The following is a 25,402-nucleotide window of genomic DNA, read 5'->3' as shown; positions in this document are numbered from 1 at the left end:
CCTGGCCCAAGGAGACCCTCAATGGATCTCAAATATATACATATATATATAATAAATATATATTTATTTTATATACATATATATGTATATATAAATATATGTAATATATATTATATTACATATATACATATATACATATACATATATACATATATATAAATATATGTAATATAAATATATGTAATAAATATATATATTTTATATACATATATAAAAATATATTTTTTTATATATATAATATATATATATATTTTTTAGAGAGCACAAGTTGGGGAGAGGGGCAGAGGGAGACAGGGAGAGAATCTGAAGCAGAGCCCAACACAACGCTTGATCCCCCAACCCTAGAATCATGACCTGAGCTGAAATCAAGTCAGACCCTCAACCGACTGAGCCACCCAGGCACCCCAATAAATTTCAATTATAATAATCGTTGTTAACAATTCTATTTTTCCTTCATCCTAACATTTTGAAAACGACCACCTGTATGTTTGAGGATATGAGATGTCGTAGTATATTCCTATCCAAAATTCATGTTTTCCTAGTGATTTCCTAGCTTGCTTGTATTATTAAAATTTTTTTTAATGGAGGGGCGCCTGGGTGGCTCAGTCAGTTAGGTGTCTGACTTCAGCTCAGATCATGATCTCGCAGTTTGTGAGTTCGAGCCCCACGTCTGTCTCTGTGCTGACAGCTCAGAGCCTGGAGCCTGCTTCAGATTCTGTGTCTCCCTCTCCCTCTGCTCCACCCCTGCTTGCTCTCCATCTCTCAAAACTGAATAAACATTAAAAAAATTAAACAAAAAAATGTTTAAAAATTTTTTAATGAAAAATTGTGGGAAAATAAATAGAAAATCTATAACCCTCAAGAATATAAACACTGCCATCTCATTTTCAGATAAAAGGCAAAGCTGGGTTGCCACAGAAGCAAGGGTGCTGCCTGGATGAAAACGATGCTGGAGGCAACAGGCCTTTCTGCTGAGAACCAGATTCTACCAAGAACGTCCTGGACTTTGAAAACCAACAATTGTATGGAGGAGGTTTGACTGACAGCCAGGAAATCACTGAAACAGGGGTGTACAGGGAGTGCGGGGGTGTAAATAGAACAGTTGGCTTGGGGGTTCAGGTCTGCCACCTGTTAGCTATGAGACTTTGTAGTAAGCTCTGATACTTGATTTCTTGTAAAATGGGGATGCCAGTAACCTGCCAGTTTAATACTGACCCATAGTATTTAATTCCATTTATCATATTCAATTTTTCCCAGTTGTTTTCTAGTAATGTCCATTATAACTCATTTTTTTTTCTGATTCAGATCCAATTAAGGGTCATATTTTGCATTTAGTTGTTATGTCTCTATATTGTCCTTTAATTCAGAACAGTCCTCCTACCTTTGTGTGTGGCTTCAAGACATTGATATTTTGAAAGCTTTCAGGCCATTTATTTTGTGGAATGTTGTGTATCTAATTTTTTCCAATTAGATAACAATGTTTTTAAAAGCTGCACTGTGGAGCTTGTGAGGCATACGGTTAGGAACTATGACTATGGAGCTAGATTTTCTGGGTTCAAATCCCAGGTCTATCTTTTATTATCTATATAAACTTAGTCATATTATTATAGATGGTCCCTGACTTAGGATTTTTTTTTTTTTTTTTTTACAATGGAGTGAAAGTGATACACACTTAGTAGAAACTATACTTGGAATTTTGAATTTTGGTCTTTCCGGGGCTAGTGATATGCAGTAGGATACTTTCTCATGATGCTGGGCAGAAGCAGTGAGCCGCAACTCGCAGGCAGCCACACCATCACAAGGATAAACCAATACATTTATAACCATTTGGTTTTTCACTTATGGTACGGCATTCAATAAATTACATGTGATAGTCAACTCCTTATTATAAAATAGGCTTGTGTTAGATGATTTTGCCCAAATGTAGGCTAATGTAAATGTTCTAGGCACTTTTAAAGTAGGCTAGACTAAACTATGAGGTTCAGTAGGTTAGGTATATAAAATATACTTCCAACTTAACATTTTCAACTTAGGATAGGTTCATCGGGAGGTAACCCCACTGTAAGTTGAGATAGATCTGTGTACCTCTGTACTCGAATCTCTAATATAAAATGGGGATAATCATGGTACCTCTTCATTACTGTGGAGATTAAATACATGTAATATTCGTGAAGTTTTCAGAACAGTCCCTGCACAGTAAGTGCTCATGAACTGTTACTATAGAAGGCACATTCTTGTGGGAGTTTCAAATTTTGTAGAAAAAAAATCCACTCACTTAATTATAAATGATGTTTTTTCCAGTGCTTACTGTTGTCTACAATTATGCCAGCTGCTGAAGTAAGAATTAAAAAAAGGGGCGAGGGGTTCCTGAATGGAAAAATAAATTTAAGACATGATCTGTAATCTCAAACAGCTTACTAGTGTGAAATCACTAAAATAGGTGAAACAATCAAGATAGAGTTAAGTGCTGCTAACCTGAGAAAGCATGAAGTTCATTCTGATAGGAGAGAAGGAAGTGGTCTGTGTTGACTGAAATAGCTGAAGAAGAATGGATAAAAACTGACTAGTCAGAGAAAAGGAAACAGGCATTATTCCAGGCAGAGGAGAGCACTTGAGCAAAGGAGTAATTCGGGTTAAAAAGGTGAGGGCAGTGGGAACTAAGAACAAACAAGAGCGTGGGACCGGATTATGTGTGGTCTACGTCTGAAGTACAAGCAACTAGGTCCTCATGCAGGAGGTAAAGGGGAGCCATTTTAGGTTATTGAGAATATTATCTTAGCCGGGTAGAGAAAAACTGGAGACTCAGGCTGAGCAAAAGCATCGCCGAAAGTCCAAGACTATTTGTCTTTCACCTGAGGGATGTCACATACTTGCTTGAAATGTTCGTTCACGTAAAGGTGGGAGTGTCAAGCAACAGCGACGACCCAGAGACGTTCTACCTGGAAGTCACGAGCTCAGGCCCACGCACCAAGTCCTTGATGCTTAATCCAAGTCTAGAATTTCACTGAGTAGCTAACCAAGTTTAGCAATGTCCGAAGGAGCTCGCTCACTGGACTGTTACTCATATTGATGCCGAGGGCCTCCTTTCGCTGAGAAAGGACGGTGGGAAAGGGTGAGGAGGGTGAGAAAGTGAAAGGAAAGGGACAGAGGCGGGGAAAAGGATAGATGCCAGCCAACCGCTAGGGTCCAGATGGCAGGGGGTCTGGGTCGGGGGTCTGGCTGCCCTCAGGGGCCCCCTGGGGACCCGGCCCGGGGCGCGGCGCGTGTGCTCGCGGGCGGGGCGCCCCGCCGCCGGCGGCGGCCAATCCGGGAGGGCGTCCGGGGAGGGGCGGAGCTTACCGGCTCGGGCGCCGCGAGTCCTCCTTTTTGCACACACACGAATACAAAGAGCCATACGACCTTCGGGTATCCTTTTTCCATTTTTTTTTCCTCCTTAATCTTGTGTGTGTTTTCAAAATTTTTAAAAATAGAGATCTGTGGCAGTGCTGGGGTGAGGAAACTGTTGCTAAGGGGAATTTGCGCTTTCCCCCATTTCTTTTTCTGTCTCTCTTCCTCTTTCTTTTTCCTGGTCAAGGTTTTAAATATACCAAGAAGTTGAGAAGCAGGATGGCCGTGTACAACTGTTAACAGCCACATTTGTAGAGATTTTTTTTCTTTTTGTTATCATAAAAGAAAACTGGTAAATTTTTATGGTCGAGGGATTTAAAAAAAATTAGACGCTTGGGAAGTATAGATTTCTTTCTTTCTTCTTCCTCTTCTTCTTCTTTTTAGGCGGGCTGAAGGGATAATGTAAATTTCTGCCACGGGCAACGTCAAGGGCAACGTCGAAAGAAGCGGAGATTTGAGACTCTCTCACAAAGCTGTTTGCGTGCGTTTTACACACCCTCCCCCAGAACCAAAACCAAGTGGCTTGAATGTGGCAATTGTCCAAGGCCAATAGGTTAAAAATGTTTGGATATTATAATTGAGACACTCATTTCCCTGGGGAGGTGGGCAAAGCCCTTCTTACAAATGTGTCTTACATTTTCATGAAGACAGTGTATGTGTGTGTGTGTGTGTGTGTGTGTGTGTGAGCAAATGATATCATAAAGATTTATCTTGGGGTTTTGTGCTTTGTGTATATGTACAGTGTGTGTATATGTGCCATATCAGATTTTGTTTTCAAAAAAAGATTACCTTTGGTTTTATGTGTGCAAAGTAGCCCTTAGGATGTGATTTTTTTTTTCTGTTGTGTTCCCAAAAGTGATTAAAACAGGATTTCGTGTGCAAATTAGAGTTTAGAAGAAATCCTGTTCTTAGCATACTTAGGCACTTTCATTTTATGTGCATTTACTGTATTTTTCTACTACTCTTCTAAAGTATCAGTGAATAATTAAATAATTGCCAGGGAGTATATAGTCCATGTGGCAAACGAGGGTAGGCAATTTATTGAATCTGTGGTTCAAAGCCTTCTTTAGTGATTGTTTTGCCTAAGTGGTTTTGCTTTTTATTGTCTCACGTTCATAAACGTACAGCTGTGTATATTTTGGCCTTTATGTGTGGTTTCGTTGGTGTGTTCTGAAGGGAAGGTCTCCCTTGGCTTTTTGACAAAAATGGTCGTTTATAGGTTGGGATTTGTTTGAAAAGCTCCACAGCTGGCAAAGTGTCAGGAAAATAATCCAGTCAAGTCCAATTCTCAAAAACTGTTCATGATGGTTGTGATGGGGGAGGGGCCAGAGGAGGCAAAGAAAAATAATACAAAGGAGGGATAAGAAATGCATTTTGGTTATCATGTTGCATTTTTGGAATAGGAAGCCTTCTCCCCGTGTGGAAGAGTCACAGAAAAGGATAAGCATGAGGACAAAACAAGCTTAGAGCAGGACCTCCTGTTATATGAGCCATCTTCTCCCTTCATTCTGTTACAGAACCAGTGTCTTCTATTAGGAGTTATACGGAAAATATATTAAAATCTGCATTCGCAGATTGGAGTGAAAGCATAGGAAGTATATGGGGTGATGAGGGAGAAACTGGAATGTCACCAGTGAAGTAGCAACCGGGATATAAAAGGATCTACTGTAGAGTTCAAATTTCATTACAACAGAGCCTCTGTATGGTGATGGTAACACAGTTCTATTCCTCAGCTAACGTCCTACTCAGTGTCAAGTAGCATTTGGGACGCCTCAACAACAGCTTTAAAATTATTTGTACAAGTCTTGAAATTCATAATGAAAGTCGCCCTCTGTGGGCACTCTAGGTTACTTACCTGTACTGGGTGTATTTTTATTAACTAACAATGCAAGTCAGATCAGTACTTAATAAATACTTCCTCAAATACAGATCATTCCACAAGTTTAGACCTGCATGCATATCTCTGAAATGTAGTAAGATTACGGTGATTTTGTGATGGCCGCGGTTCTGGGAATTTTAATGGAGCTTTGCTCTTTCTAATTCTTTTTCACATCACTGCAGGGCATCACTTTTTAACTTCTCGTGAGAGAGCTCTTGTAGAGCAGTACACTTGCTAAGCCATTTGATTTTTACTAGGAACCTAGGTTCATGTCCAAGGTCCCTGCGTTGAGTCCCACGAATATATCGTTGGCTTGGCCTTCCTACCAAAGCACAGCTGAACTCAGTTGACTTTGGGGTTCGTAGAGATGAAAACTTTGAACTAAGGGGAACTGCCCCCTTGCTAGTGGGATCTGAAAGGTCTGTAACCAAGGCCGACAGGAATTAAAAGCTTTCCACCACCAAATGTATGAGACCTTTTTGTGGCCACTGAATTTATAATCGTGTACACGCAGCCTTGTAAGCAGCAGAGGACAGAACCGAGTAAACAAAACAAAACAAGCTAAAGATGGCGCCTAACGGCCCTGAAAGAGCCTAGCAGTCGTGTCCCGCCCTGAAGAGGCCCCTCCCCTCCCTGGCTCGTTGAGTGATTGTGGAATGCAACCAATAACGTCCCTGGCCCTGCTCCCCTCGTCGTTCAATCGCCAATCACCGGGAGTCAGAGGACAGGCGGGGCGGTGCCTGGCCGCGTGCGCGCGCTGGCCGGGTACACGGGCCGGCGCAGCGGTCTCTCTCCCCAGCCCGCGAGCTCGTGTAGTTGCAGCTGAGTCAGCTGGCCGCGGTGGCGCGCGGCACACGCGGTGGAACACCCGTGATGGAACACCTGTAGGGCTGCCAGAGCAGGACCGCCGCAGGAACTTCCGGGCTGTTCCCAGAACGAGTCCTCAGAGCTTTTGTAGCCACGTAGTGTACCCACGGTGAGGCGGCGAGATCCCAGCGCCTTGGGCCACTCGGTTATTTGCCGCTACACCCCATTCCCCGGAACCCCCTGGGTATTCTCTGAGGTTGGGCTCAGTGGCGAGTCGCCATGACCCCTGCGGTCTCGAGGGCTGTGCTCGAGCTCTGTTCCTCCTGCGTCGCTGCCGGTCGTCCTGCTTGTAGCTGAACCACGCTCCCTTCGGAAATGGTTCTTCTGTCTCTGGTGCCCACCTTGTCATCTCTGACTAATATTTAATCAACTAACATTTATCGAGGGCTCACAGGGCACATGATATAGCTTTAGGAGCTGGTGGTTCATTTTTCACTTGATCCAGCAATGCAGGACTTGCCCTTTATGTCAGGCACATTTCTCGGAAAATCTTAAACCAGGATTTTAATCTTACCAAGTTACATTTTAACAAATTAAATGAAAAAGACCGCTACACTAGGCTAAAAACCCTTGTACCACTATACAAGTGGACATGAAAATTTCAGGCGAATGGAATCTTTTTCTTCGGATCTCATTCTCCCCCTAGGTCTACATCTCTTGTTTTTTTAATCCCTGAAAATGAGGTTTTAGATAGTCTGCAGATCGTGAGATGGGTCAGTCTTTCAAAACATAGGAAAGTAATATTTTATGGTATTTGTTTTTCTGCTCTTGTGTGATAAAAGAGCTCTTTTTTTGATAGAAATAAGTTCTGAGGGACGCCTGGGTGGCTCAGTCAGTTGTAAGTGTCAGACTTTGGCTCAGGTCATGACCTCATGGTTCCTGTGTTCCAGTCCCCCCCAACCCCCCTCCATCTGGCTGGCTGCTGTCAGCACAGAGCCTGCTTCAGATCCTCTCTCCCCCTCTCTCTATGCCCCTCTCCCACTCTCACTCTCTCTCAAAAATAAGTAAACATTAAAAGAAAAGAAAGAAATAGGTTCTGAGAGTACCTTCCAACAGGTGAGCCATATTGCACCTCCAAGTGGAGGAGCAGGGCTGACCAGCACAGCAGGAGCTTTAAGTGGCCGTTTTCCTTTTTTTATTTCTTAAAATGAAAATTATGGTATGAATTGCTGTGCTTTCCGTAATCACATTTAAGGAGTTCCGTTGCTAGTGTGACCCTGAATGAGTCAAGGGCCCATTATAAAGACATATATCATTAGAGTGATACCATATCATAGACATCTATTAAAAGTGAGGAAACTTTTATTTTTCATAGTTTGGAGGCGAACTCAGTCATGCAGAAAATTCAAGCTCAGAATGGGTTGAAAGCAAGCAAGGGAGCTGCCAAGAGTATGATATATTTAGTTCTAACAAAAATACATGTGACTTGGGAGGAAAGGGGTAGTTAAGATTATGGACAATCTCACCCTGAGACAGCCTCAGACAGTCTCATCTGTCTGAAGAAGATGACTTTTCTTTCTTTTTTATCTAAATATTTATGAAGAAAATATCAGAATTATTGAAAAATGCACTTTCTGGGCTCCGTTCACATGTATTAAAATTAGACAAATACGGAATGAACCTCAAACATATATTTTATGCAAACTTAAGTTTGACAACTGTTGTTACTTTGTGTTGGCAACTCATCAAAAGATTATAGATCTTTTTCTTTCTTTCTTTTTTAACTTTTATCTTTTTAAAGTAAGTTCTGTACCCACTGTGGGGGCCCAAACCTACAACCCCTAAATCAAGAGTTGCGTGCTCTATGGACTGAGCCAGCCAGGTTCCCTTAAAAATCTTTTTCTTAACACTCAGTTCTAAAAGTTGATAGCATTTTGTAAAAGGTCTGTATGTTTTTCTGTGGTGGTCAACCTTAGTTTATTCCTTTTTTTCCTCTCTTGAACAAAAATATGAATTCTTGGCTTTAAGATAAATTAGCAATCTGAGGTGTGCCTGGGTGGCTCAGTTGGTTAAGGGTCTGACTTTTGATTTCAGCTCAGGTCATGGTCTCATGGTTCCTGAGATCAAACCCCTAATCCAGCTCCTTGCTGACAGCGAACAGCCTCTTTGGAATTCTCTCTCTGCCCATTCCTGCCATGCACGTGTGCTCTCTTTCACTCAAAATAAATAAACATTGCAAAAATGATAAAGTAAATTAGCAATCTGAAATTGCAAAAGTTGACAGTATTAAAATGTTTAATAATGATGGTACAGACACTGCCCAGATAATTTACTACAGTTAACCATTGCTTTGCCAAGCACTTCATGGATTGCTTCATGGGTTATTGAATTAAACAGTTATACATTTTGAGAAATATAATAAAGATATCAGAATAAATTTTTTGTTCCTTAATAGTGCTGGCAGAGTTAAATGGGCTCTAGAACCATAAGCCAGTGTTGGAAAAAAGCAAGAATAATTAATTATGTTAGTCTGGGAGTGTTAGAAAAGGATTTAACAGGTTGTAACAACAGATAATATAGCACTGTTTATAATAAAGTTCTGTTATCAATTTGAATTATTCATGCCAAGAAAAATCTGCCTCTAAGTAAAAAAGAGAGTCTCAGTAGTGTATCTTTGTCTTCCTCTCTCCACCTCAATGAATCTTTGCTCTGTGTCCGTTTTTTCTTCTCTGCAGTCTCAGGCAACAGTTACCCTTCCTTCTTTCTTACATTGGGAAGAGCCTTCCCAAAAGAAAATTTAATTATTTTCTAATAGCTTCATCCTTTACTTTTTCATGGGCTTTTACTTTCTTTTAAGTCTTTTTTTTTTTTTTAAGTAGGCTCCACACCCAACCTGGGACTTGAAATCACGACCCCTGAGATCAAGTCACATACTCTATCGACTGAGCCAGCCAGGAACCACAACCACCCTTTTTTAAAAATTTTCTTTCTTTTATTTTTTAAATTTGTCTTTATTTTGGGAGAGAGAGAGAGAGAGAGAGAGAAAGGAGAGAGAAAGAACAAGCTGGGGAGGGGTAGGGAGAGGGGGGGGGAGAGAGAGAGAGAGAGAGAGAGAGAAAGAGAGAGAGAGAGAAGGAAAGAATCCCAAGCAAGCCCCGGGCTGTCAGCACAGACCCCAATGCGGGATTCAAAGACACAAACTGTGAGATCATGACCTGAGCCAAAATCAAGAGTCTTTGTTTTGATGCAGTCCCAATGGTTTATTTTTGCTTTTGTTTCCGCTGCCTCAGGAGACATGTCTAGAAAAATGTTGCTATGGCTAATGTCAGAAAAATCACTGGCCTTTTTCTTTCTGCTTTGTAAATATACCAAAGCTCTAGGGCCCCTTCTGATTTCTATTTCCTTCCTTCCTTTCACAACTAAATTCTAGAAGACTTGATTTCATGTCTTGCTTCCATTTTCTCTCCATCATTCCTCTTTAATCTATTGCATAGTTTTACTTTCATTACAGGATTTGCCTTTCTGGTCATCACCAGTGACCATCACAGACGAATAAAATATATCTCCCTAATTTTCATCTTTTTTAGCCATTCTGCTGCACCTGTCACAGTGGATTAGATCCACTTTCTTGACATTCTTTCTACTTTGGCTTTCATAACACTCTTTTTCTCCCACCTCACTGACCATACTTCTCTTTTAATGAAGCCTCTTCCACAAATTGGCTTGAAGCGCTGTCCTTGGCCTTTGTATTTCACACTTTATCTTTACTTCTTGGAGAGTGCATTCACTTTCTCAGGTTTAGCTACTTCCCTCCTGCAAAGATTCTAAATCTGCATCCCAGCTCTGACCTTCCTCTTGTTGTTTTGTTTTGTTTTGTTTTGTTTTGTTTTGTTTTGTTTTGTTTTCCAGTCCTAGTCAGTTGCTATCAGGACATACATTTAAAGATGTTGCTGGGGCGCCTGGGTGGCTCAGTCGGTTGAGCGTCCAACTTCAGCTCAGGTCACGATCTCGTGGCTTGTGGGTTTGAGCCCCACTTCGGGCTCTGTGCTGGTAGCTCGGGGCCTGGAACCTGCTTCTGATTCTGTCTTCCTATCTCTCTGCTCCTCCCCTGTCCATGCTCTGTCTCTTCCTCTCTCTCAAAAATAAATAAATATTAAAAAAATAAAGATGTTGCTATCAGTTTGAAATTTAACTTGTTAAGTAAACACTCATCTGGGGTGCCTGGCTGGCTCAGTTGGTAGATTATGTGACTCTTGACTCATGAGTTCCAGCCCCAAGTTGGGTGTAGAGCTCCCTAAAAAACAATCAATCAATCAATCAATCAATCAATAAAAATACACGTCTTCTTTAACATGATGGTACCTCCTCTCAGCATCCTCATTTCTATCATCTGTCAATGTACCATCTTCTGACTCTCAGATTGATAATCTTGAAGTTGTCTAGTAAAGAAATATTATCAGATCTTCCTCCAGGATGTTGAACCTTCATATCCACAATCCTCATTCTCACCTCACTTCAGGATTAAACAGTCTCCTAATCTCTAACTCTTCCACTTTAGGTGTCTAAGACAGGGGTCAGCAAACTACAGCCCATACATAGGACATTTCTGGCCTACCATCTGTTTTTGTATGGCCCATGAGCTAAGAATGGCTTTTACATTTTTTAATTAAATATAATATTTTATGACACTTCTTTGTCCATAAATAAAGTTTTATTGGAACATAGTTGTGCTCATTGTTTATGTATTTCCTGTGGCTGCTTTGTGCTACAGTGGCAGAGTTGAGTAGTTGTGATAGCAACCACATGACTTGCAAAGCCAATATTACTTACTGTCTTGGTCCTTTACAGAAAAAGTTTTGCTGACCCCTACTCTAAGAATTTCCTTAACTTGGTTTTCAAAATCCTGGATCAGTGTTCCGTACCTTTCTATATAAGCCCTTTTACTCTGACCTCACACATGTACCCTGTTAATTCCTGTAATGTTTGTTTTTTCTCTCATTTCTCATATCGTCTTACCACCCTCCCTGTTCATTCTATACATTGCCCTGTTGGAGGTTTTTCCTCTGTAAGACCCCTTCCTCATGATTTCATTCTGTTCATCTTTCCATTATTTTGAACTAACTAAGAATTTTTGTCTGCACCATATTTTTAGGCACTTGTATGTATTTTGTTTTGTCCTTTGAACATTTCATTCTCACATATGCTGTAATCTCCTTGCATGTAAGGACTTTGTCTTCCCTTCATTTGAGTACTTAGAGGTGGCAATCCATTTTGGTGACTCATCCTTCAGCATGGCCTTGCATACTGAGAGTTTTTAGAAACAACTTTTTTTTTTTTTCTAACATGTTCTTTTTCTCTAACGGGGATATATGTAACTAACGAATTAGTGTTTGTTTTGCTTTTAATCCAACTTATCCAACATTTAAGTTGTTATCTGATTAGTAAATATTATAATGTGAAAGATTCTTTTATTACCTGATGGCCCTTATTTCTTTCCTTCTCTTTTTTTTTTTTTTAAGTTTTATTTATTTATTTTGAGAGAGATAGAGAGCACAAGTAGGGGAGGGGCAGGGAGAGAAGGAGGCACCATCAGCACAGAGCCCAACATGAGCTCGAACTCATGAACCATGAGATCATGACCTGAGCTGAAATCAAGATTTGGATGCTTAACTGACTGAGCTACCCAGATGCCCCTCTTTCCTTATCCTTTTCATTTCACTGTCTTTGAGCTTAAGTGGCTAGGGGAGCCACGGAAATGAAGTCAGCAGGAATGTCCATAGAAACTAAAAAAGAGGTAAAACAAAACCTTGGTTTGTGAGCATAATTCATTCTGGAAACATGCTTATAATCCAAAGCACTTCTATATTAAAGGGAATTTCAAGAACCACTGGCTCAGCTGTAATTATGTGACTTTTAGTGTCACATACTACTCGTATTGCAAGACATCACTCCTTTATCAAGTTAAAATTTATTAGAAATGTTTGCTCATCTTGAAGAACACTCGTAGAACAAGTTACTCACAATACAAGGTTTTACTGTATTTGAATACCCATTGTGCTGCACTGTACTGTACCAGGTTTATATAGACAGGTTAATTTAAAAAAATACCTATTTGTTGCTCTGAATGTGACATTCTAAAGCGGACATAGTTAGGTAATACACAAAGGAGAAAAGCAGAAATAAGTTGAGGAACAAAATTATAGAGAGGGTAGAATCATGATTTTTTTATGTCAACACAAATATGAAAATAATATTTATCATTAAAAGCTGGCAGAATTGAATATTACCCTTAGTCTAAAGCCAGCTCATGAGAGTAAGTAAATTGCAAATACTGTTTTCTTAATTACCTTTCTAATGTACATCATAGAAGGTTAAGTATGTTTACATGCATCTTTGTAGACTTGAATTTATTGTTTCTTAGAAATTTGTTATTAAATTTAGGGGGGGAAATGTAGGGGAAAAATCATCCAAGTTCCATTCCAAGCCACAGCATTTTTTTTTTTTTTTTTTTTTTTTTTTGAGATTGGGAAATCAGGATGGGGGTCCAGGATGGGAACACAAAATATTTCAGGAACAATCATAATATCATTCAGCTGCTATTTGTGGAGCACTGACCATATGCCAGCACTCTGTAGGTGCCTTACATACATTATGTATAGTCATCACAAAAACTCTCAAAGTAGGCAGAGATGAGAACACTGGGGCTCAAAAAAGGGAATAATTTGCCCAATTTCACACAGCTGCTAAGTAGTGCAGCAGGATGAGAACCCCAAATATATATATTTTTTACTTCCAGTTCTGTGCTGTTTGGGGAAGAAGACCAGTCGAGGTGGAGGGAAGGGCTCAAGGCAGGCACAACAGTGTCAGGGGTAAAGGCCTCTTACAAGAAAGAGTAAGTGTTCTGGGTAAGAATGTGGTTGTTGTCAATTTGGTACCAGAAGGGGTACCTACCCAGTATCCCAACCTGATGCATCTTAGTTTCTGATTTCACAAATGCTGAACCCAACTGGCCACTATCTGTATGTTATCCTCTACATAACTGTCTTTTTCTCACAACAGCCACGTTTCACATTAAACTCCTTGCATAATGTTGGTTAAAGACCCTGAGAGAACAGTGAAGTCCCTTATTTAAGAAGAGAAAGGATACATAAATGACACATCCATAAGTTGACATAAGAATTGCTTAGTGCTTTCCTCTAACCTTTAGTTTTAGATTTAGCTGTGCCTTCCGGTAACTCTAATGACAGAGAAGCTGCAAATGGATTTGAGTTCAGTTCTTACAAAAAGCGAATACCTGGCACGGAAACCGTTTTTTTTCGATATATAAGGTGGAAAGAGCAAATTAAAGACTATTCTTTAATAACCAAATGTAATTAAAATGCATTGTGAGATTTACGTTTTAGTACCTCAGAGGCACTGATATTACCTGTTTCTGAAATGAGATTGCTGATGCAGAAAAAAGCCCCCAAATCTCAATATATAGAAAATTTTCTTAACCGCCTCTTTTTTTTAATTGTGATGTTATGATATAATTTAAAGGGTAAGATGGAAATGTATCTCTTGTGCAAATTATAAACATACTCAAGACTTTGTCACTTAGGGAGCTTCAGGAAGAAGGATTCTTTTTTCTATAATCAAGTATTTAGAAAAGACAATTTGAAGTTCCTTGGAGTGTTCTTGGTCGTACAATCCAACCCTCCCACACCTTTTCTTCTTTTTCTTCTCGAATGGTTTAGTTGCTTAACTAGGGTGATTCAAAAGTTGGGGCGCCTGGGTGGCGCAGTCGGTTAAGCGTCCGACTTCAGCCAGGTCACGATCTCGCGGTCCGTGAGTTCGAGCCCCGCGTCAGGCTCTGGGCTGATGGCTCAGAGCCTGGAGCCTGCTTCCGATTCTGTGTCTCCCTCTCTCTCTGCCCCTCCCCCGTTCATGCTCTGTCTCTCTCTGTCCCAAAAATAAATAAAACGTTAAAAAAAAAAAAAAGAAGAAGAAACCAGAAAACCAATGATAAGCCAAACTGCCTTACTTTTGAATTTTTTTTTTTTCAACGTTTATTTATTTTTGGGACAGAGAGAGACAGAGCATGAACGGGGGAGGGGCAGAGAGAGAGGGAGACACAGAATCGGAAGCAGGCTCCAGGCTCTGAGCCATCAGCCCAGAGCCTGACGCGGGGCTCGAACTCACGGACCGCGAGATCGTGACCTGGCTGAAGTCGGACGCTTAACCGACTGAGCCACCCAGGTGCCCCTCTGGTTTCTTCTTTAATGGGGCTGGTCATGTGGGCAAAGTGGCTTAGCTATGTAAACGTGCCTGTTGAGCTTTGTGCCTGTTGAGCTTTGCCGCTCCCTCAAGGAGCTTGAGAAGTGGAGGTGAGGGGCCCAGGAGGTGATTTCTCTGGGCTACCAGCTGTAGGATTCAGAACAGCTGGACTTCTTTTCAGGGGCTGGAGACCCAGATGCACAAGCGTGAGAGCAAGGGGGCTGTGCAGCCCCAGGTCACCACAGCTTGATTCTCTGATCCAGCTTTTCCCTTCCTTTCCCTGCCCCATCCCCAAAGCATCAGGGATATAATAGTGTGGGGTTGGTGACATGTTGAGGGCTGCAGTGATCGGCATATTCCTCATTTAGGAGTCTTACTCTGAATGCATCTGTAAGAAAATTATAGAGAGGGTAGAATCATGATTCTTTATGTCAACAAAAAGTGGTCTCAGTTAAAAAAAAAATAAATGCTAGATTGAAAGTAGCAATAACTGGATTCTGCTGTCTCCCTATGACCTTGAAAAGATATATCACTTCTCTACATGTCTCTTCTGTGGACCTGGGGTAATATGTGTTTCCTAGAGCTGCTGTGTGAATGAGATAACCTGCAAGGAGTGTTCTGAACTCCTTCAGGAATGATGTCAAGGAGACAAAATGCAATGACTGTTATTAGGGCAAAGATAGTGAGGAGAAGACAGATCTGCATTTTCTTCCTTAATCTTCTAATCTTTCCAGAATCTTGTGGGTCCTTTTGAGTCCCTGCTCTGTTCCTTAGGTCGGAGTGGTGGCGGGTTCCATGCTTGGTTGCAGGAAGAATGCCTTCTACTCCGTGAAACTCTGTTCATCAGGAAGGCCTGTGTAGGCACCACGCTTTTGGCCACGGGTGAGTGGGACACCCAGCGAGTTGTGCTAGGAGAGCACAGGATCTGCAGGTAGAAGAAGGCATCTCTCCTCCCCAGGCCGAGGACAGGTAGCCATGGACTGTGTGCTCCCTCACGGCTTGCCTGCTCCTCCTTCACAGAATCCACCGCCTGGTGCCCAGGCTCCTCTGGTCACCCTCCATGACAAAGGAAATTGAATGCAAAGAGGCCAGAGCTTCCTACCGACTGGAGTCCAGTGACTGGGGACGCCTTTTGGAGCAGTCCGGCAGTGTGACCGAAGTTGTTCCCGCTGCGGTCAACCATGTCCTTCAGTGCCACCATTCTCTTCTCCCCTCCTGGTGGCAGTGAGGCCAGATGTTGCTGCTGCGCCTGTAAGAGCGAGACTAGTGGGGGCAGCACAAGCTCTCAGGGCGGGAACCCTCCTCCCAGCACCCCTATCACAGTGACCGGACATGGCCTGGCGGTTCAGAGTTCAGAGCAGCTCCTTCATATTATCTACCAGCGCGTGGAGAAGGCAGTGGGCCTGGCTGAGGCTGCTCTGGGGCTCGCCAGGGCCAACAACGAATTACTAAAGTGTCTCCAGGAGGAGGTGGGTGAGCTGAGGCAGGGGAAAGCCTCCGCCCCTGAGGAAGATGGGGACGGCAGGGCCCAGGGCTCCCCACCCGAGGAGGCTGGGCCTCTCAAAGAGAGCCCCGGGGAAGCCTGCAAGGCCGCATCTGCGGCAGAGGAGGAGTGTGACAGCGTGGGCAGCGGCATGCAGGTGGTGATTGAGGAGCTGTGGCAGGTGGGAGCTGCGTCGGCTGTGGGTCCCGGGCCTTTGGGCTTCCCGGCAGGCCAGAGAGACACGCGGCTCCCCGGATGCACCCTGGCTGCCAGCGAGGCGGCCCCGATGCTCAATCCCGTGAGTATGGCCTCAGAGCAGGACGCCAGTGTCATGTGGTAGCTCCTGACTGCTTCTCCTGGCCTTTCTCTCCTCCTTCCCCCTCCCTCTAGTTTCTTTCCAGCCGTAAGCCTTTCTTTTGGTTTTACTTGTGCTAAAACAGGACAGCACCAAGTCTCCTTAGCCGGCAGGGATAGTCGGCACTCATCTGTTTTCTTCTGAACCTCAACCTCTTCGGCAGGTCATTGCTGGTGTGCGTGGTGATGGTCGTGCCCTTCCCTCCCTCTCAGGAGCTCTGTGTGCCACCTTCTCCTCCACAGCTGGCTCAGCTGCTCCAGGGGCTCTGCCTCTCCTGGCGAGAAGGCCTGCCGTGCACAGACGGCTCATTCATATTTTATCATGGGCCCTCTGCTTGCCAAGAGGAATTCAGTACAGAGAGAGATGGGAATGTGGAGGGGGGAGATGCAGAGGTGGAGAGGAAGGGAGAGCTGGAGAGGAGAGGGACAGAGGGGGACAGAGAGGGAGGAGAGGGAAGGAAGGAGAGACGGAGAGGACAAAGGACACAAGACAGGTGTAGGGAGGGAAGGAGGCAGGTGGAAATGAAGGGTTGAGGAAGGAGAAAAAGTGAACCGAGCAGAGAGGAAAGGTGTATCTAGATGGAAAGAGAATATATGCGTGACACAGAATGTGAGGGAAGGTAGGAGGGAGGCAGAGGGGAGGGAGTAACAGGAGGACAAAAAGCGGACAGACAGTCGTCATCAAGAGCTCCTCGGAAGAGAATGGCATGTAGGGAGAACGAGGGGAGCAAGCGCACCTATTTCGTGCGCAGGAAAAGACACAGAAGCACCTTGTGCTATTTCAGTTTCTTTACTGCTCAGGGCCATCTGAGCAGGCAAACCCTGGCTGAGTAGAGTAAAAACTGCGGAGCGTGGCACACGGAAGTATGAAAAGGAGATGGAGCAACTACAGAGATCATAGAGATGGGAAAGTAACAGATGTGTCGCCACTTGAGAGACAGTGGGAGGTCTGGCAACCCTCCTCCCCCATGCTCCCGCCCTGCCCTCTCTTTCCTCCTCCAGCACGTGACAAGGCCCTGACACCCAGGAAAGAGAAAAGGATCAGAGCACACAGGGGAGATGGGAGGGAGGAAACTCCCAGCCCATCTGCTGGATCTGAGAAACGAATGTAGAAGCCCCACGTCCCCCTCCAGTGTCATGCTACAGCTGGTCACTGCTCCCTGAAGGCTTAGCCATGCGGGTGGGTGGTGGTCACTGCCTCATGCCTCCCTCTGCCCAGCCAGAACTCAAGGGGGGTTTGGGGCTGCAGGGAGGTGGGAGGAGGCAGGAGGCACCAGGTACCAGGCCAGGCGATGCCCTGAGCTGTGGTTCTGTCAGGCAGGGAAGGCTTCCAAGCCGACAGGACGGAATTAGATTTCACAGCGCAGAAAGCAGCTCACAGGTCTATAAATCTCAGCCTCCTCCCCCGCTTCTTTCTGTGTTTCCCACCCCCCCCCCCCCACTTTCACTGTTTTGTTTTCTTGGCTGCAGAAATCCCCCCTCCTTTCTTCCCTCAGTCTCCTTCCTCCCTCCTTCCTTTCCCTGCCCTGCGTGTCCTTGAGTGAGGGCACAGGCAGCAAGTAGATGTCAGGGCAGCGACGGTTGGATGCAGCCAGGGCAGGATCAAGTGAGGGCACAGACAGGTGGTGCAAAGGGAATGGGGTGGGAGGTGGGGGACAGTTGGTGCCAGCCTCTCTAGAAATTTCTGACTTTATAGCTCCCGTCTTTGCTCCCATTTTCTCCTATTTCTCCCTTTTGTTGTTATCATTTTATTTTCTTGTTTCTTTTCTTGCTCGGTGTTCCTTTCTTGTCATCACTTCCTCCCCCAGTGCCTTTTAGACAAAATACTTGCCTGGCTACAGTTCTTATACCCAAGAGCAAATCATAGAGGATTCCTCACAAATAGATGTCAGAAACAAGCCTTGTCCTTGTAATCAGTCCTATGGTAACGATTCAACATGAGAGGCCCTGGGTATCCCAGAAATATTTGCCAACACCCCCATAGGAGTACCAGAGAAACAAGCTATTGGCCATTAAAGACTGTCCTGGATTCCCCCTGCTTTCCACTCTCTCATTATCCTTGGCCAAAGAATGATGGGTGACCGGGTTCCCCTAAGCCTGGATGGCTAATAGGCTATTCTTTTTTATGTTCTTAGCTGGTGGATGATTATGTGGCCTCTGAGGGTGCAGTACAGCGGGTGCTGGTCCCTGCTTATGCCAAGCAACTCTCACCAGCCACACAACTGGCTATCCAGCGGGCAACCTCAGAGACAGGGCCAGAAAATGGAACCAAGCTGCCACCGCCCCGCCCTGAGGACATGCTCAGTGCTGCAGCTGCGCTGGACGGTGCCTTGGAAGAGTCAGGCCCTGGGGGAACAGGGGAGCTGAGACACTCTCTAGGGTTTACTGCTTCCCCATGCAGGACCAGAGGGAGTGGGCAGAAGAACTCCAGGCGCAAGCGGGATCTGGTACTCTCCGTGAGTGAGCTCAATTCTATAAATTTTTCTTCAGTCTGGAGAGATAAGAATGAAGTGTGGGTTGATTTAAACTTCCCATATTGATTGAGTGGTGTCCTGTATCATACTGGAGAGGGAGGGGCAAGAAGGAGACAGACTGGTCCATAGCCCTAGGGACAGGCAGTCCCCCTGCTAATCATGGAATTTTTTTAAGGCTTTGCCGAATAGATTGAAATCTTCTGTTTAAAGAGAAGGGAATTATATCACACCTCCTCCCAATGATCTAATAATCCTGGTGGTAAGATCTTTAAGGGATTGAGCAGACCAACCACTGAATGCTAGCACTGGAAACAGCCTGCCATTTACCAGTGTTCAGGGTAAGCAGCAAGGGACCCATTGGCAGAAAGGCCAAGGTATCCTGAGGTGGTCCCAAACCCCAAGGATGCAGAGGACCACTAGACACTCAGCTCAGTTATGAAGGTTTGGACAGTCTAGTGATCCAAGGGGATCTTAGCAGGGAAGGTACCGGGTTGAACCAGTTTTGCCTGAAACTTGGAGTGGCTTGGAGCCTTAGGAACATCACTAAGCATCCTGCAGTGCACCGGGCAGCCCCCGAAAATTATTCGACCTAAAATGTCCATAGTGCCAAGGTTGAGAAACCCTGTTCTAAGGTAACCATTGTCCTGTGGATCAACTCTGTGCCCCAGAACATCTTTCTGATAACCACGGGGGTGTTCCTTAGCTAGATCATGTTCATATGGACTATAAGCCATTTCCTTTCTCTGGCTTATGGCTGATAGAGTAACTGGAGAGTTCTGATTAGGAGGGGTGCTCATCATCCACACCCATCCGAAGAAATCTCACAGCACAGCCCCTTTCCTCCTGTCACAGTCTTAGTAAAGGTTGAAGACAGCCGGTTACGCGCACACCTTCTTCATCTGCATTACTTCTTTCTTCTTTTTCCCTTTCCTAAGGGCTCCTGACTCTTACTCTCCCTTTCACTTGATTTGTTTTTACACCGAGGGATTCTTTTCATCCCTGGGAAGGAAGACACCGTTCATAATCCGAATCAACTGGTTTCTAACCTTCGTTTTATTTTATTTTATTATCTTTTTTTCCAGACTTCATTTAAAATTTTGGTTATGTTCAGGGATATCTCACTTATCACGAATAGGGTTTAGTTTTTCTGTCATGAATCTCTTGCTTCCAGTGATAGAAATGGAGGCATATATACCTAGAAATGTATTTCAAGCATAGTGTTTAAATCATGAATAAATGTATGATAATTACAATTTGCATAAAATTAGGGTTTCCAGCCACTTCCATTCCTCTCCAGCCTACTGCCTCCAGCGAGAGGTCGAGAGGTCGGTGTGGAGGGCTGGCTCCCACCTGCCCTTTGGAGAGCCTGGTGAAACTGAGGACCTTGGAGGAGGAGAGTACGCTCACTCCCCATGCTCTCTGTTACATTACTTGAAAAGGCCCTGGAGGACCGGTCAGGGAATTTTGCTGCCCATCACAGAGGAAGGTTTAAAATATGGTTTAGAGGGAGAGGGCTAGCTGCAGGCCTTCAGTCTTCCAGCCTTTAGCTCTGGGAAGGAATCAAGGAGGCATCTCTCCAATCCACTCAGGCTGCTGTGGGTCACTGCTAGGGATCCAAAAGGACCAAACCGGAACCCCTGACTTCTTGGAATGCTGCAAATCCCAGCTACCCATTGGGGAATATATTTATTTTTAGCTCACTCAGGAGGTAGGTGAGCCAGCTGCCTTTACAGTCTTAACACTTATTATTGTCTCGGAGTATTTTCCCTTTCCACTTCAAGCCTGGTTTGATTTTTATCAGCTGATCTCTTCCAAGCCACTTGAATTGGAAGCTGTGCAACTCCCCTTTTTTCCTTTTTTTGCAACACTTTCAAATTTTTTTGAAGCATTTGCCCACCTCTTGTGATTCCTTAAGTTGGGACTTCTAAGAGGTAAAATATATAAAATATGAGAAGCTAGTTTAATTACAGGCCTTTTTTATAGAGTAGAGACCCTAACCATAAAAAGTTGCCTGCACTTTCCTAAATTGATATGGTTAGTCAGTCATAGAAGCAGAAGGGTAAATGGGGATTTCTTAATTGAAACTGAAGTCTTAAGATCAGTATATGGGTCCATCGGTTTGGGACTGGGAATTTCCACTGACTGAGGGAGCTTGAGATAAAAAATATAATCAGAAACAGCAAAACTAAATTTAATAGGAAGAAATGTAAAATTCTGCATCAAAGTTAAAAAAGCAAAGCAGTTGTAGAATGGCAGAGATAGGAATCCATGTGAAAAGTAGACTTGAGTTGACAGCTCACAGGGAATGAACCCTGTGACATTGGGAATAGGGGTGGGGTTACTAAGAAAGGTAACACCATCTTGGGTTTCATTCCTAGAAATGTAGAGTTCCATTCAGGGAAGTAATGCTCCCTTTGGCCAGGTCCCAGCTGATGGATTAGATTCAGTTCCCAGTGCCATGTTGTCCAAGGGACACTGGCAAGCCAGAGAGCCTGACGGTTTCATGAAGAGTCTGTTTGGAAACTGTCATGAGGAATGGCTGAAGGACTTGGGGATATTTAGACTGAATAGGAGAAGATTTGGGGAGTACATGAGACCTGTCTTCAAAGATGTTAGGTGCCGTTATAGGCAAAACTGGTCAGATTTTGGAGTCTAAGGCAAAACTTTTTTTTTTTTTTTTTTTTTTAATTTTTTTTTTTTTTTTTCCAACGTTTATTTATTTTTGGGACAGAGAGAGACAGAGCATGAACGGGGGAGGGGCAGAGAGAGAGGGAGACACAGAATCGGAAACAGGCTCCAGGCTCTGAGCCATCAGCCCAGAACCCGACGCGGGGCTCGAACTCACGAACCGCGAGATCGTGACCTGGCTGAAGTCGGACGCTTAACCGACTGCGCCACCCAGGCGCCCCAAGGCAAAACTTTTTAACAATTAGAGATGTTCAACAGTAAAATAAGCTGGCCCAAAAAACTAGTGAGAACCCATTATTAAAGGTGTGTAAGCAAAGCTGAAAGCCTGTTCGATGATGTGAAAGGGAGGTTGGGTGATAGAGTCTCCAAGGTCCTTTGCATTTCACATTTCTGTTATTTTAGGTTTGTGTTTTTCAGACCATGGTGTGTATACCCCTGGGACTTGTGGTAATGTGCAAAAGGATATATACACCTAGGGCATTTTCCTGGGTCATCAATTGTACTAAAAGTTTGGAAGACATTTTTAGATTAAAAAAATACAGATATATTGTAAAGAAAACTTTAAAATTTGCAAGAATAGGGGGCCTCAAGAAATGTCCACTTGCAGTAGTCTTGGTGTATATTTGCTCTCTCCTGGCTATTTGTAAGGAGTATGTTTGTGAAAATGTCTGAGACCTTTTGCTCTACTGATCATATTCCCCAGGAACAGAAAAGTAAGACCAGGGATGATCCTAGAGCCTCCATACAAATTAAATGAAAAGGACCAAAAAAGGGGGGACATTAGAAGTACTGACTTGGATAGGCTCTCTGGCTAAGAAAGAGTATCATCAGAAATGGTGCCCAGACTATGGGAAGGATTCGGGCAGAGAACCCCATAGAGACAATGCCTAGGGAACAGAGGAGGGTTCCATCATATACACTCTCAGCTTGAATCTGTGTTTGTTTTTTCGCCTAGAAATTGGTCCACAATGTGCATAACCACATCACCAACGACAAGAGATTCAATGGGTCTGAAAGGTACGATCCCCTTGAGGGAAAACAATCATAAGGTACTCTGCCAAGGAGAGGGAACTAGAGGGCTGTTCCAGTATAACAATGAAGCTAAGGCTTTGCTCTCACCATTGCCCCTTGCATCCTGCCCTTGGCCGTGAGGGCATTTACCACACAGTTGATTCATGCCAGGAATCTCTGTTTTTCTGGCTTTCAAAATGCTGACTGCCTTGTTCATGATCTTTGTGGCAGCATCAAGTCCTCTTGGAATATTTCAGTAGTGAAGTTCCTTCTGGAAAAGCTCAAGCAGGAGCTGGTGACCAGTCCCCACAATTACACAGATAAGGAGCTGAAAGGTGAGAAAAAACTGAATTAACTCCCATCTCATCCTTTTTCCACTCACTGTTCTTGTTCAGAGTAGAGGCATAATGGAGATGATTTGGGTGGTTTTCAAAAGAGTGGACTTAAAATAAAATTTTTGGGCTATTCTCACATCTTCTTCACAGAATTGTTTCTAATTGCTTTTTTATTCCCCTGCCCCGCTTGAACTGAAAATGGGAAAAGGAAAGGGCTGACACCAGCGTGCATGATGTTTCTGCAGGGCCTGAATCTAGGGTGTTATGAAAAGGAAGTCAGGGGGCGCCTGGGTGGCTCAGTCGGTTAGGCAGCCGACTTCGGCTCAGGTCATGATCTCGCGGTCCGTGAGTTCGAGCCCCGCGTCGGGCTCTGTGCTGACAGCTCAGAGCCTGGAGCCTGTTTCAGATTCTGTGTCTCCCTCTCTCTGACCCTCCCCCATTCGTGCTCTGTCTCTCTCTGTCTCAAAAATAAATAAACGTTAAAAAAAAAAAAAGTAAAAAAAAAAAAAAAAAGGAAGTCAGAATCCAGGCCTGCCCTTTCTGTTTTTTTTAAGTTTATTTATTTGGTTTAAGATGTGCGCGCTTACTCAAGTGAGGGAGGGGCAGAGAGAGAGGGAGAGAGAGAATCCCAAGCAGGCTCCACGTGTCAGTGCAGAGCCCAACAAAGGGCTTGAACTCACCGACAGAACCTTGAGATCATGACCTGAGCTGAGATCAAGAGTCTGACGCTCAACCGACTAAGCCACCCAAGTGCCCCAGGCCTGCCCTTTTGTCCCTAAATATTATGTCCTGGGTTTTCTACTTTCCTTACTCTTCTGTTATTTGCTTGTAGCTAACCCTGAAGCATTTAGAAAGCTGCTGTTGAAAAAGCACTTGAATCTACTACCAGCAGAGTAGAATGGGAGTGGGTTTAATTGAGCCAAGGGCCAGGGAGGGAGTTACAGAAGCTTGGACTTGTGTTCCCAGGGGGAGATATGGGTGGAGTCAGTGCTGGACATGGAGGTGAGCAGAGAGAGCTAAACCAAAGAGGAGTAAATACCTGCTGATGGGTCTGTGAGAAAGCCCACCATCTAGAGGGACCCTCACCTTCCCAGCCAACAGTGTTAGGGCAGAAAAAAGGGCTGAGGACCTGGTTCAGAGGACCCTGCTCTCTGCCCCCTCCCTTCTCCCTCATCCCAGGAGCCTGTGTAGCCTACTTCCTTACTAAGAGGCGTGAGTACCGCAATTCCCTGAACCCCTTTAAAGGCCTGAAGGAAAAAGAGGAGAAGAAGCTTCGAAGTCGCAGATACCGGGTAGGTTTCTAGGCCTTCCTTTCAAGATGCTAAATGCTAAACCCTACTGAGCTGCAGTGGGAAGGGCCAGAGGACCTGGCATCTGAGAATAGGGTTGAGAGCCAGGAATGTTAGCAGGTAGAGGAGGAGGGAGGGGGGCTAGGTTCTCTCAGGCACAGATTTTACACAGCTTTCCTACCTGAACCCCTCTCCCCAAATCTAATCCTTAGTCTGTCTCTCTTCCTAATCTCTATCCTGGGCTCCTACCTTAGCTTTTTGCCAACCGATCCAGCATCATGAGGCATTTTGGACCTGAGGACCAACGCCTATGGAAGGATGTGACAGAAGAGCTGATGTCAGATGAAGAGGACAGTCTTAATGAGCCAGGTGTCTGGGTGGCCCGGCCTCCCCGTTTCCGGGCCCAGCGCCTCACGGAACTCTGCTACCACCTGGATGCCAACTCTAAGCATGGCACAAAAGCCAACCGTGTGTATGGACCTCCCTCAGACCGATTACCTTCTGCTGAGGCCCAGCTCCTTCCACCAGAACTTTATAATCCTAATTTCCAAGAAGAGGAAGATGAGGGAGGTGATGAGAATGGACCTGTCTCCCCATCTTTTGACCAACCCCACAAAACCTGTTGTCCTGACTTGAACTCCTTCATTGAAATCAAAGTGGAAAAGGATGAATGAAATCTATAACCAAGAATAACTCTGGCTTCTGCCACTCCCCATGTCCCAGAAATGGATGGCCACGGGGCTTCCCAGAATAACAAGATGTCCTCTGCCGTCTGAGAAAGCAAATCTGTCTCTCTTCTTAACACAGTCCCCAATGGAAGTGGAAGCCAGCAGCTGTGCTGGGATAAAGACTTATCTAGAAGGGGGAAAACCGCCCCCCACTGTGAATGGCAAGCCAGAAAATGCTTATTTCTAAGCATAAATAGTGCCTCGGGGAGCCTGAGCTGAAAAAAAGGAGAAGGATGGGTCTAAGAAACATGAGGCCTTCTTGACATCTGCCCCAGTCTCTGAGTTGGTTTTTTTTCTGGTTTCACTCAAAGCTCTGGGGAAGCAGCCCTGGTTGTACCTTCTGCTTCCCCATGACTGCTGGTCTGGCTCTGCAGTGGAAGCCGCACAGAACCAGTCCAGGATAATACTGCCACCTGGTGGGCAGTCTCAGCCATGGGCTTGATGCTTCTGAGCAGAACACGGCTGTGTCTCTATTTGGGAATTGGGATACAGATATAATAGCTATTGTTTATTGAATTATGTAAGGCAGATTTTATTATTCCCATCTTACACATGAAGAAATTAAAGCTTAAAGAGTTCCCATGTGTCACTAGCAGCTGCTCTCCCATTGTGTGACCAAGCAGTATATGAGGCTTTGTAGCTATTAGTCCTGTCAACCAAACTGTATTTTGAGGAAGGGGTGTGTGTGTGTGTGTGTGTGCGCGCGCGTGT

The 25,402-nt window shown here is 44.3% G+C and overlaps 1 protein-coding gene across 4 annotated transcripts; it reads left to right on the top strand.

Annotated features, from left to right (window-relative positions):
- Positions 1-3,284: 3,284 nt before the first annotated feature.
- On the top strand, positions 3,285-25,269 carry CB3H14orf93 (chromosome B3 C14orf93 homolog). Of its 4 annotated transcripts, XM_045450355.1 has the most exons (8): positions 3,285-3,405; positions 15,064-15,211; positions 15,350-16,110; positions 18,302-18,622; positions 22,284-22,345; positions 22,571-22,674; positions 23,854-23,966; positions 24,218-25,269. In XM_045450355.1, exons 3-8 carry the CDS (start codon positions 15,511-15,513, stop codon positions 24,635-24,637), a joined length of 1,620 nt encoding a protein of 539 aa, XP_045306311.1. In that variant the 5' UTR covers positions 3,285-3,405; positions 15,064-15,211; positions 15,350-15,510; the 3' UTR covers positions 24,638-25,269. The 4 variants fall into 4 exon arrangements, with proteins under 4 accessions (XP_045306311.1, XP_045306312.1, XP_045306310.1 ...); XM_045450356.1 differs by having other exon boundaries at positions 15,064-15,798; XM_045450354.1 differs by having other exon boundaries at positions 15,064-16,110.
- Positions 25,270-25,402: the final 133 nt, after the last annotated feature.

Source organism: Leopardus geoffroyi, chromosome B3 (genome assembly GCF_018350155.1).
Source record: "Leopardus geoffroyi isolate Oge1 chromosome B3, O.geoffroyi_Oge1_pat1.0, whole genome shotgun sequence".
Taxonomy (NCBI): Eukaryota; Metazoa; Chordata; class Mammalia; order Carnivora; family Felidae; genus Leopardus; species Leopardus geoffroyi.
The sequence above is the reverse complement of the archived record's forward strand: the minus strand, read 5'-3'. Positions and strand labels throughout refer to the sequence as shown.

Excerpts from the sequence above, each read along its gene's own strand:
- CB3H14orf93 (XM_045450355.1), top strand. The coding sequence starts at position 15,511 with ATGTCCTTCAGTGCCACCATTCTCTTCTCCCCTCCTGGTGGCAGTGAG. Across the intron at positions 16,111-18,301 it reads CGGCCCCGATGCTCAATCCC|CTGGTGGATGATTATGTGGC; the intron begins GTGAGTATGGCC and ends TTATGTTCTTAG. Across the intron at positions 18,623-22,283 it reads AGCGGGATCTGGTACTCTCC|AAATTGGTCCACAATGTGCA; the intron begins GTGAGTGAGCTC and ends TTTTTCGCCTAG.